Genomic DNA, 13,093 nt, shown 5'->3' with positions numbered 1-13,093 from the left:
AACGCAGGAGGATGCTTTTCCGTGTCGATAGAAACAGAAAACACGCCAAAAATTATCAGTTTTTCAAGCTCCTGATACCAGGAGAGCATGCAACGCAGGAGGATGCTTTTCCGTGTCGATAGAGACAGAAAACACGCCAAAAAATGACCAGTTTGTCAAGCTCTGACGCGCCACATGGATGACTAATTGAGTACCGTCAAGGTAAACGGAATTTTTGTTACCTGTTTGAAGAATTTAAATAGAATTGCAAGTTTAAAGTTTGGACACGTTTTAGATATTAATTCTCTTTGTCATACGGGAGAATGCTAGACGGAAAGACTCCAACCGATGACAGCTTCCTCGATTTTGTCTTCGTTCTATCAATCTGTCAAATATCAAAACTGTAAATTAATTTGAAAACAGTGCAAAAAAATAACCATTCCATATAAAATGTTAAGGCCAAGTTTCAAGTGAACATTTCTAAGCCAATAAATTCGGATAGGATAATTGTACAGCCTAGTTCATACCAGCGCTCTCTGTTTCATTTCAGTGATCAAATTTATTTTCACTTCAGTTAGCCATTTCATTTCTTCCACTTGCTCAGTCTTATAACAACTCAGTGTAACATATTCGTAATCTTATCGGTAGTATTACAATTCGTACATTAGTGTCCCCTTGTGTAGATTCACTTCCATCTTATAATAAATGATTTTCGTAGCCATTTGCTTTTATTTCACAATTTTCTGTGTAGATTGCTTTTCATTTCGTGTGTTGAACAAAACAAAAAAACATCACGTTCATGTGTAGAAGTTTCGTCTAGGCTTATATAGATCAAGTAATCTTTATTCACAAATTGTTGCGTAGTACAAAAGGAAGCATTTTGAACGTCTTTCTTTTGTTTGCTTAGCTAAACTATCGATGCCAGCGGTGTCTTGTCGTACAAATTTTCTGTCTCTATTTTCCAATTTCCCTACAGATGACGAGTTGTGTTTACAAATATGAGCTGCACATTAAACACATTTTCGGTATGCACAATTCGCTACGTACATCTTGCTTTGCATTACCCAGCAGAAGGTATTGTATCCACTTACATTAGTTGTACAAATATAAATTATTTCTATCTACTGTACAAAAAAAATTGATTGCTCGAAGAGAAAAAGCAACAAAACAAATTTAGATCATAACATTTTCGAGAACGGGTTCTTGAAATTCATCGGAAAAGGTCTAATGAAGAATTTAGCAGAAATGTTTATGTGTTATGCCTTACGTTAAAACAGAAATCAAGCTTATCGAATAAAAAAGTCTAAAACACAAAAAAAAAACAATTGCACGAGATTAAATATTGCAAGTTAGCAGAAAAAAAACGTTAAGTGAGATTGCGCAATGTAAGGAAACGTTATGGGTTCATGTTAACGAAGGTAAGGTTCAATTCAAGAACAGCTTTCTTTTACCATGTGAAATAACACGCTACTGAAGATTCCCTTAATATAAACACATGATTAAATTATCTTCTTTTTTCTCTCTCAACGAATAGTACAATTCGGGACAGAAAGCTCACTTAAGCTAATATGGCGCATCTTAATGATGGTTCAAAATAATTAAAAACAGTTTACCTTCACAGGTTGTTAACATTATTGATCTACGGGTACGTGTTTGCGTTTTGCTCTGCTCCAACTTTTCATGTACAAATATTGTTGTCATTTCTTACTAGCCTTGTCGTTCATTCGGATCCACATAAATGCTACGACATCTGGTGACTTAGAACATTGGCAAATGGGGGGGGGGGGGGAAAGGTTAAAGACAATTAATTCCCTAAATTTCTGTACAAACACGCCAATTCATCTGGTTCGCAAAAAAGTTTGATTCGATTGCTTCATTGCTAGGTGAGTATAGTAGGGACTCGAATAGCCTATCGCAGTATGGTTCCCGTGCCATGTACTGTACCTCATCATAACGCTAGCAGGAGCAGAATGAAGTGTGAGTACAGGACGTAGATGAAGAAGTTGGGCGAGTAGTTGTTGAGACTACGCTGTGCTGGAGGCACTGGCAAGGTGTTACTGTTGTTGGCAGACCCCGCCAGAGGACCCGTCGTATGGTGCTGGTGCGGGTACTTGTGCGGATGCTGCATGGTCATCGCTGGTGCCGGATGGTGGTGGTGATGATGATGGTGTTGGGGTGGACTCTGATGTGGTTGGTGCTGGTAGGAAGCGGGATGCAGTTGGGGCTGTGCCTGAGGATGGCCCGGCCCGAACTGGTACTGGCTCGGGGGTTGATGGTGGAAAGGATTCGTAATGATCGAATGTGCGGACGCGTGCGGTGTGGACGCATTGCCCAGGACACGCTGATGCTGGAGGTAGTCTATGTTCTCATAGTGGTCAGAGTCGGGATCCACATCGGGAACACCACCCAGCTGGTGTGCAGTCTGGTCCGGGTACTTCAGATCGTACCGCACGGGCAGATCACAGGCGGGCCTCAGCTCACGGTAATCATTCGACAGGACCTGCTGTGCGAGGTACCGCTCCAGCTCCAGCTTGTCCACCTTCTGCGGCACAATACGCTCGTGCACGTTCTTGCGCTCCTGCAGAATCTTTTTGCGCTCGCGAGACTTGCGCCGGTAGACGATTGCCGCGCCTGCTCCGAGTGCGAGCAGTAGCAAGCTGAGAAGTATGCTCAGCACTGTGACGAGATGAGCGGGACAGTTTATATCACCCTCGGACATGTTGCGCAGCGTGCGACGTGTCACTAGTCCGTCCTCGTTCAGATCACACCCGATCTCGTCCTTGTCGATCAGCAACACGGTCGTTATGTTCGAGTGGTCGGCCAACGACTTCCCCAGGAAGGCAACACCATCCGGATCATCGCCATCGTCATCATCCAGCGTGCCGGTCACTAGTCGCCACAGCCAGCGTATCGTGCAGTTGCACACGAGCGGATTTCCGGCCAGCTTCAAGCGCTGCAGGCGATCGAGCGGAAACTGGACGGCATCCAGCGTTAGAAGCGCGTTGCGTCGCATGGAAATGTCAATCAGATGCGGGTTGCCGTGAAACAGGCGCACGGGCAGGGCCGAAAATGAAGGATTGTCGTCGAGCGTCAACACCTGCAGGTGTGTGTTGTCGATAAACGCTCTGGAGGGTTGGTGAAATAGAAAAGAAAAGCGTGAAAAGAGAAACATTAATGCATCATGATTTAACACGAAAGCAATAATTTTGATGAATTGATTACTGGAACTATGAATAAAACAAGGTACAAATACCAAATTTGTTATAAAGGACGAAAAAACCACCCATAAGTATACAGTCCACCCAGTGGAGGATCAATCCCCTTGGAGGCACAGGGCGGAATTTTTAAAGGTGGCCTATAATTTTGCTACGGCATTATCGGTGTTAGGGAGGTGTACTTCAAACATGATTTAACAACACCAGCAAAGCTTCGGAAAGAAAGCTCCCTTGTGTACACCTCAGAGTTCTGTTGAGTAGCCCTGTAAATGGGCCTAGTAAGCTACTCTATATATCAACGTTTGTATGCGTTAAGGAGAACCATAACGCCACTACTTACTTGGATCACATTTTCTACGATTTACGTACATTTACGATTCCTGATTAGTCCAACGCCTTCTACGATTTTTTGCTCAAGGTACAGTTTTCAATCGGTTTACTTCTTCGGTTACAATCAGAGAAATTTCGTAGAAACCTGTTTCGCGCATGTTGATGTTTTAGGCGATAAACAACACAACTGTTTTAAGATTTTCGATACCAGGAGAGCATGTTTTTCAATAGGTGACACCTAGCATCAGTCGCGCAGCAAGATGGCGCGCAACTTTGTATGAAATTGTTGAGCAACATTTCATGAAACATTTCATGAAACTTTTCATGAAACTTTTCATGAAACTTTTCATGAAAACTTTTCACGAAACATTTCATGAAAAGTTTCATGAAACTTTTCATGAAAGAGTTCATTATATGTTTCATGAAACGAAATGAACGGCTGGTACGAAATTCCATACAAATCAACTGTTTTCAGATTTCCGATACCAGGAGAGCATCCACGGAAGAAGTAGCACCTAGTACAGCAATTTTGCTCGAAAACCACCGAAAAACTGTTTCAAAAACTACCAGTTTCCGAATGTATAATACCAGGAGAGCATACCACGGAAGAGGTAGCACCTAGTACAGCAATTTTAATCGAAAACCACCGAAAAACTGCTTCGAAAACTACCAGTTTCCGAATGTAAAGTACTAGGAGAGCATCCACAGAAGAGGTAGCACCTGGTACAGCAATGTGGCTCGAAAACCACCGAAAAACTGCTTCAAAAACTACCAGTTCTTGAATGTTTAGTACCAGGAGAACATACCACGGAAGAGGTAGCACCTAGTACAGCAATTTTGCTCGAAAACCGCCGAAAGGTATGCAATGTTTAAACACTAACTTTCCATACAAACCAGCTGTTTTCAGATTTTCGATACCAGGAGATCATGTTTTTCAAGAGGTAACACCTGGTACCAGCTAAGCAAGATGGTGCGCAAGGTGGCGCGCAACTTCGTATGCAATGTTTAGCAACACTGCATACAACAAACTTGCATGCAACAAACTTGCATGCAAACTTGCATGCAAGTTCTTGCATACAACTTCTGGCATGCAAACTTGCATGCAAGTTCTTGCATACAAGTTCTTGCATGCAAGTAGCGCGCCATCTTGCGCGCCATTTTTCTCGCGCCACATTGCATACGAAGTTGCGCGCCAGCTTGCGCGCCATCTTGCTCAGCTGGTACCAAGTGTCACCTCTTGAAAAACATGCTCTCCTGGTATCGAAAATCTGAAAACAGCTGGTTTGTATGGAAAGTTAGTGTTTATACATTGCATACCTTTCGGTGGTTTTTGAGCAAAATTGCTGTACTAGGTGCTACCTCTTCCGTGGATGCTTTCCTGGTACTATACATTTGGAAATCCTGCTGCAATTTCGTTCATGCTTTAAAGTCACAAAGTCGATATTCTTCTCTGCATTTAATCTATCACATAGAAACAAATGTTTTATACAACCAAGGAAGATATTATTGATCAATTTTTTACCTTTTGCAGTTAATTAACTCTGCTGTTTAATTTCCATAAATCGCACAATCGGCACAATTTCTATGGGGCCCTCATCACGGCGAGACCCTAGGCGACCGCCGACTACGCCTACCTTTTTATCCGCCGCTGAGTCCACCTACTGTCCAATTTGTCCCCAGAAAAGACACTGTTTGGGGTGCGATGACGAGTTCTGAGTTCAATTCGCGGAGAGACGATGTAAACTAACCACCAAGTTCATTTGATTTTTAAAATATTCCTTGTGGAGTTATGTGAACTCGCAAGTAATGTATAGTATAAATCACACATCAACGTTATTAAATTCTTAAATAGTTTCACCTTCCGCCATAGCAAGCGAATATTCAATCTCAGGGATGCAAACCACCACACGAAACCGAATAGGTCCAAGTTTGAGCTATGCGGCCTAGCCCTACTCCTGTTTTTAAAGAAGCATTTTTCAGTATTTTAGCTAAACAAGAAATGAAAATATTTGTTTCATATATTACTCGTTTTAATCCATGTGGGTAATAATCTCATTATTAGTCAATATATTGTCATGAAAATTGGCTTGGCACCACCTAGTTCTACGTCATCCAACTTTGTCATTCCCCTTCATTTGCTTTGTGCTAAATGGACACGTATTTGAAGTTAAATTAGACCTTAGCACAATGTTCCCAACCGTATCATGCTCACAATAATGCAACTGATGAGATTGAGATTCAGTTAATCCCTTTTTATACGCACAAAAACTCTTTTTGAGGGCATTTGTTAAAATATGCATTCACCTACACGCCTGTTTACAACTCATTGCATGTGATTTTATTTCCCATTGTGGACGACTTTACGCAGAATATTGTTCGCGTCGCTGCCGCGATAGTCACGGTACATGAAGTGTCGCGAGTTACGATACAAATGCACCACCGTCGCAGTACTTGCTTGACATTGCCGCCAAGGAAACGTTTACGACGTTAAAGGTAAATCGAGCGAATGGATTGTTTTCGGCTTGTATTTGAGGGCGAGTGCTACACGTAAGATACCATTGTTAATGATGCTACAATTTATACGGTTCGGTACATGAACACACGAGCGTCACAGAAAGAAAAAAATGGATAAGATTATAAGCGTTTGGAACGGGATGCGCGTTTTCCACTTCATTTGGGCCGAGGTTTAGGGGCTGCGGATGAGCTGCTGCCTATCGCATCAAGGAAAGTGGAATATGATAATGTAAAAGCGTGCGTGTTTTCTTCCGCACTAAAGAAGCTTAATTTGGAAGTAAAAAGGAAACGAAACACTGTTATCATTCTGAAACTATGAATCATTCATTGCATTTTTTTTTATGTCATAGTCTTTCACTTAGTCTTTATATCTGGGAATAACATTAAGTGTTTTATTCCTCTTTTAATATCAATCCTTTAAGAGGTAGGCTTGACTTCCACGAATACTTCATATTAACTGATTTATGTAGGGCAAAAACTAGACTGAACTTAAAATATAAAATAGGTGGTTTATCATAATAGTCAAAGCCAAGTTTTAATTGAATTTCGGCAAAAACACTGGCCTTTGCCAGCCAGTCGTTGCCTTCATTTCCTGATGGTTCTATGCAGGGTTTTGTGGTCTTACTTGTGTAAATGAAATCATAATTCTGGTGAAAACTTAACTACTGACGTCTCAGAATGTTGAGAAATGGTATTCCAATATGTTTATAAACAAATGATTGTTGCTACATTATTCGAACAATCGCTTGATGCAATTGATTTATAGAAAATGGTATCGATTGCCTCTAATCTTCGATAGATAATTTTTAATACGATCTTTCACATTGCCACATGACAGAAAGTGCCCTGTGAGGCTGGATCATTATGGAACATAGCGATCAAAATTGTTCTCTCTAGCCACCAGATTAATATGAAGTAAATAATCCGAAAAATTATTAAAATGATCTCCTATTTCTGTTGGCTTGGTAGTGGAAAAATTTAATCATTTAATTTTGCTGCCAAGAATTAAAGCGTGTAACACTTTCACACGGCACAAATTTTGAAGTGCCAATCAGAAAGAGGGAAACCCACTGTGCTCCCTAGACACGGCAATATTGAACCTGTCAGAAATAGTTGCTTTCTTCCGAATCACCAACCGCACCGACGTCAGGATGTGCTGTTCCTGCCGCAGTTAGCCTGCCATCGGTGTGATCGTGCCAAACAGCGGGCAAACGTGAAAGTGGAATTCGCGCTAGCAGTATTTGGCAGCTGCACGCTGCCGACAGAGACTGGTAGCTAGTATACACGCAGGCTAACAATAAAATACTCTTTATGTTTCCACCGACGGTAACCGCCGACAACGGTTAGGGTAAGTGCAAAATGGCGTACCGTTTTGGCTGAGAAAGCGGCAAGCCCGGGTAAAAATAGTTCAACCGATTTCGATCCCAGCTTTCAATGCATCCGCCATTTCACCGCTTGTACAGCTATTGTTCTGTTTCGCGGCACGGCACCATACGAGTGCCGCGGTCCACGCAACCGCCCCGGTGTTCCTAGGAACACTCCCCATATTCCAAGCGAAGCTGTGGTAAGGAATTCGGATGATGAACTATCACATTTTCTCGCCGTCTCGTGCTCACCCTTGATGAGATGCTTTTTCCGCGTACACAACGCCAATGTGTGCAGGAGCTATTTTTGCCACAAGAACGAGGACATGTAGAACGCGTGCGAAACGGGTTTTTACCAAATTACACGCGGAAACTTTCACTTGCAGCGGTGAAGCGGTCGGTTGAATTCGGTTGGCTGGGTGATTTGGGTGCACCAGTAACAAAACAACTGCTCCGTGTGTGCGAACCGGCATTGGCATGAAAAGTGTTCCGAATCCTGGGAAAGTGCACCCTATTTGGGTGCGTAAAATCCATCCCCAGAGCAAAAGGTTGATTTTAATTTTGAAAATAGTTTGTCAAAATAAAATGAGCCCAGGAAAAGGGCATGCACAGGAAGATGACAACGATGTATGGAACTTAATTGCAACACCGGGTGAACAGTGAAAAAAAATTGGAAGCCAATGTTAGACATCAGATTGGAACTCATTTTGATGTTTAATTTTAAAAATAGCGATTAAATTCTTGTCTCCAAGTAATCATGTTTTATAATACGTCAGTTTTATTGGGAAGATAATTTATAATATTTGGAGCATAAATATTTGGAGCATTATATAATAGGAGCAACAAACGCAAGTGAATTAATTATATTTTAACTGGAAATTTAGACAAGATAAAGCACGTCAGACGCAAATTTGTTTATCGCCTAAAAATTATATTAGTCGAACTGATTTTCACATAGTGATCCCACGACAGGTGATTTATTTAAAAAGAATTCTATGAAGATATTTATGTTCCCAATCAAACCGACGGACCTTCTTGAGAATCACAAAGAGACATTCTCAAATAATTTAGTATATTTACTTTATAAGAACTAAACTTCATGTGTGGCAATCAATTTTATGTCCAAAGTTTATTTTAGTTAAAACACTTGAAAAGTCCATGTGAATTCAAGCGAAATATTCAGAACCACACACGGTTGGAAATTTGGATATTTCTTTATGAAGTTCAAAAAAATTTATCACTTCCGAAGGGAATATAAACGATGAAATGCCGCGACGAATGTCTCATTCTACGTCACCGGGTTTTAACCGCAGGTTAAAACGACTCGTTCCAGAACATTGATCAGGGAGTAAACCATTCGCGGCCATTTGCAGTACTCGTCGTTAAGCGCTTGGTTACGTGTTGTGAGAGTAATAAAAATATAAAACTTCATCACCAGCTTGTAAGAATCCGTGCACATCAATGTGCGATACGGTTTAAACAGGATCATGGACCCGTTGGGCCAAGTGGTCGCATTCCTAGACGAACGCTAATGAAAGTGCCGCCATCTGGCGGAGATATTGTGCATTACTTGCGCGACACATCCGCACAAGTGCAAGAGGCGCAGTAAGCGTTGGAGAAAATGCTATTATCCCAGCGAACGTTACAAACATTGATGACAGCTCATTTCGGAGAAGCCTTTAGCAGCCGTGTTTTACTGTTTTTCACGAAACCAGTTTTTAAACGCACGCGAAATGAAGAAAGGACCATAAACCGACCGGTGATGGGAGCCCGTTTATTTCATGAGCCAGCAACATTTTATCGTGCCAACGGTAATGCTCACCATGCGAGCTCCACTGAATCACGTTACCGATCGTGGTCCACCGCTTTGCAGGCGGTCGGATGATAACATCATCAACATTTGCTAAGCATAACTCCACCGTAGTCAATGGCAATGCCGGCAGTTCATAACGAAGCGTGTCGGCGGTACTGACAATCGATTTTCGATGCTTTTACGGTACGTGTTCGGTGGTGCAATGGCTGCAATTGCACTATATTTACACCACGGACGTCGTCGACCATGCACCGGGTTCGTCCTGCCAAACGGCACCGTGGATGATAAGAGTTCCCCCGGGAGGGTGAACCAGCGTGCTACTTACCGCGTATCGATGTGCTCCAATCGATCCAACCGGTCCAGATGCAGCTCACGCAGCTGAAACAGATTCTGAAAGGCAACCGCCGGTAGCTCCACGAACGAGTTACCGCTCAGTGTCAGCGTGGTCAGATTGTACAGCTTCGACAGCTGCACCGTTGGGATGGTCTGAAAATGGAGTGAGAGAGGGGGAAAAAACAGCGAATGCTGCGATCAGAATGTGAAAGTGAAAATTGCTACTGCCGGAGGGGCATCATCCACGGGTAGTGGTTGTGCGATTCAATCGAAATAAATTATAAGCATTATCAAGAGTCAAAAGCCGTCCACACTCCATCAGCGGTGTCAATGGGGTGAAAATAATTCCCTGCGAGTATTGTGATGAATTTTCACGCAGCAACAAATAAATCGCTTGTGGTGAGGATTCAAGGGTGCGAAAATATTAGAAAAGTCTATATTTAATCTGTAATTATCGCACACGTTATTGCTATTGATTGGTTAATTATGTTAAGTAATAAAATAACTAGCCATGTGTGTTGAGTGTGTTCCACAGCGAATACATTCGCTATTCGGTTCCAAACTATTCGTGGTAGATGTAGGACATCAGAAATAGACGAGATGTGTAACATCACCGACGCTCTATGGTGATTTATATTACGAAATAGAATATTTCTTCGTTTTTCAAACCATAATAAAATACCACTACCAGCTTAAAACCTATAGAAATCTTCAATATCTTTAATTTAGTTTTTCAAAAAAGTTGTGTTGATAAATTTGTTGTAAATGTAAATGTAAATGTTGTAAATTTAACGCATTGTAAGTAACCCTGCAGTTTAATATTACTTAATAGCTCGGTTTGCTTTTTATAGGTAACTTTAAGTTACATTAACATGGAACACTACATGTTCCGGTGGAGCTATAAAAGTGTTGGAAGTGTATAAATGAACTAGATAACTAATTATCTTGACAGACATTGTATTCTACGTAAACTGTATTAAATAATGTATGATTTGTTCAGAGTTAAATATATCTATAACAGCTCCACTTTTTTGTGATATCCAAGAACATTAATCCAAGAGTGCTAAGAAAAGTTATTACATTAGTTTTGTACTCTACATCAGCCCCTCAAACAGAGCAGAAATCACAGGGTAACACCCTATCAATGAACAATTAAACTTTCCAACCTAGCAGCGCTGCATCATAAACATAAATCCTTTACCTTAGTTTACACACTGCTCAAACCCTAATCAGACCACATTTAAGTCTGTCCATCACGAGCTGAATGGAACTCGATTCAGATCGGGCCCCCCTCTCTGTTTTCTCTGTCGACGTGTGTCGGCTTTCATCATACGACCTCGTGATGGCCATATTGATGCATGGCCAAACGCAACGAAACAAATCGCTCGCCGCACCATCACATCTAAATGATATCGCTTTCTTCACGCGTTCAACAAGACCCAGTCAAAAAAAGGCCCAAATGGAGTGTCCCCCTAAAACGGTATCTCACGCGGCACGGATTTAATTGCATGGAAATGGTTTATTAAATTCGATTAATTTGAAATTCAAATCGCATTTATCGAAAGCTGCTCAACCGTGGCTAGTGGTACGTTGGGATGGTAAATTATGGCCCATGCTCGAATGCAACGCATCGGTCGCCGGCCATTGGTAGGGGCACACACAAAAAGAACACGCTTAATTATGCAACGATCGAACGAGCCTTACCGTTAGATTGTTATCCGCCAGGTCGAGAAGCTGCAGGGCATTTAAACCGCTGAAAGCGCTCCAGTCGAGCTCCATCAGCACGTTCCCGGCCAGCCGGAGTGTGCGCAGCTCGTGCAGGGCGCCGAAGCTATCGTTTGCGACGTACTCGATCAGATTGGTGGACAGGTCGAGATGGCGCAGCGATCGCCCATACTCCAGGTTAGCCTCGTACGGTACCTCGAGCAGCTGGTTGTTGGTGAGCAGCAGCGTTTCCAGTGCCACCAGTGGCCTCAGCACACCATCCTCGAAGCTCACCAACCGGTTATTCATCAGCTCGAGCCTTCTCAGGGAGGTTAGCGCCTGGAAGGCGGTCGGATGGATCTGCTCCAGCTGGTTATCGCCGAGCCGCAACAGCTCGAGCCGTTTCAACCCTCGGAAGCTGTCCTTCAGCAGACTCTGCAACACATTGTGGCTTAGGTTTAGCGCCAGCAGCTTTTCCTGCGATTCGAAGTTTTTCGAACCGAGCGAGTCGATCCGGTTGTGGGACAGATCGAGCGACTCGAGCTGATAGTAGAAGGCCAGCGTAAAGTGTACGTTGGTGATCTGGTTGGCGGTAAGGTTGAGGTACCGCACGTCCGGATTAAGCTGTATCGGTACCACTTCGAGCGATGCGTTTATGCAGGACGTGCGTAGATTGCGATCACTTTCGCAGGTGCAGAGCGAAGGGCAGAAGCTGTTCACCGTTGGTAATCGGACAAGCGTTAGCAGCACCATCACGGTGAAGATAACTATCCGACAGTACTTTGATTCTGCCATGATGCTTGAGCTAATATCTCCTCCGATGCTTCAGATTCTTTCTCCGGGACGATGGAAGCGTATCGTTTCGTCGTGGATTTAGGTTCTTCTTCGTTTTAAGTGTAGACCTTCCAACCACATCCGGAACATTCACCTTCGTTTGGTGGGACACATCTGGGGAGAAAGTTATTGAAAAGAGATAAAAGTGAAGGTGGTTAATGCGTTAATCTTCTTAAGGCATGATGGAAGGTAGTCCGATTAGGAGATAAATAAGGCAATTTGATGATGGATAAAAGTGTGAGACTTGCTCAGAGATTGGTAGCATAATTTTTAAGCTATTTTTGTGTAAGATTCCAGTCATTCACGGCTGAAAACAATCGATAAAAAATGGTGGATATTTTGACTGTAACGCTCCGTAACGCTTTTTTTGTAGAACTCATTGAAATAACGACTATGAGATGTCCGGAACGATTTAACTATGAGATGTATGATTTCCAGCATGGATTACATACGATGATGTACAAACTTAGAATTCAACGAAAACGAACGAAATTCAAACATACCAAGAAAGCAATATTGTTACTATATAAATCATACGTGAACATAAATCAACGAGACTCATAATCATTCCTGCGTAACCACAAATGAGGCACCGTTTCTCTCGAGTGCGGTAAGTGCCACGTTTCCATTCTTAAGCTGCACATTAAACTCTTCACCCCGAAATACAAAGATTTGCGAACTCCAATTATGAGCGCTCGAATGAAACGGTATGAACAAGTACTTCCCGCTATCATCTTCCACTAACCGCCTACTTAGCGTGGATCACGGTTCAGTTTCGTAACGTGTAATCTGTCAAAAACTTGTCATTCTTGACACTTGGCTGCCGCGAGTTGTAGGTGGGCAAAAGTCACCCAATTTCAATGAGCTTGAACTTGACGGATGCGATGGGAAGGTGGATAATATTTTAAAGCCCACGATGAGCCTCTCAAACCATAATGAAGACAATCTGGCCGTGGCGTGGTATGATTGTTTTGCGATGGAAATTATGTTAAAACTTTTATTCCTTT

At 42.4% G+C, this 13,093-nt stretch overlaps 1 protein-coding gene across 1 annotated transcript; it reads right to left on the bottom strand.

The window, feature by feature from the left end:
- Positions 1 to 534: 534 nt before the first annotated feature.
- LOC128297189 (nyctalopin-like) lies at positions 535 to 12,047 on the bottom strand. Its single transcript, XM_053032789.1, has 3 exons — positions 11,253 to 12,047; positions 9,541 to 9,701; positions 535 to 3,104 (listed from the first exon to the last, which is right to left on the bottom strand). Exons 1-3 carry the CDS (start codon positions 12,045 to 12,047, stop codon positions 1,928 to 1,930), a joined length of 2,133 nt encoding a protein of 710 aa, XP_052888749.1. The 3' UTR covers positions 535 to 1,927.
- Positions 12,048 to 13,093: the final 1,046 nt, after the last annotated feature.

This window comes from Anopheles moucheti, chromosome 2, assembly GCF_943734755.1.
Source record: "Anopheles moucheti chromosome 2, idAnoMoucSN_F20_07, whole genome shotgun sequence".
In the NCBI taxonomy this organism is placed as follows: Eukaryota; Metazoa; Arthropoda; class Insecta; order Diptera; family Culicidae; genus Anopheles; species Anopheles moucheti.
This window is presented reverse-complemented; position numbering and strand designations above follow the sequence as displayed.

Excerpts from the sequence above, each read along its gene's own strand:
- LOC128297189 (XM_053032789.1), bottom strand. The coding sequence starts at position 12,047 with ATGGCAGAATCAAAGTACTGTCGGATAGTTATCTTCACCGTGATGGTG. Across the intron at positions 9,702-11,252 it reads TGGCGGATAACAATCTAACG|ACCATCCCAACGGTGCAGCT; the intron begins GTAAGGCTCGTT and ends CTCCATTTTCAG. Across the intron at positions 3,105-9,540 it reads TTGGAGCACATCGATACGCG|AGCGTTTATCGACAACACAC; the intron begins GTAAGTAGCACG and ends CCAACCCTCCAG.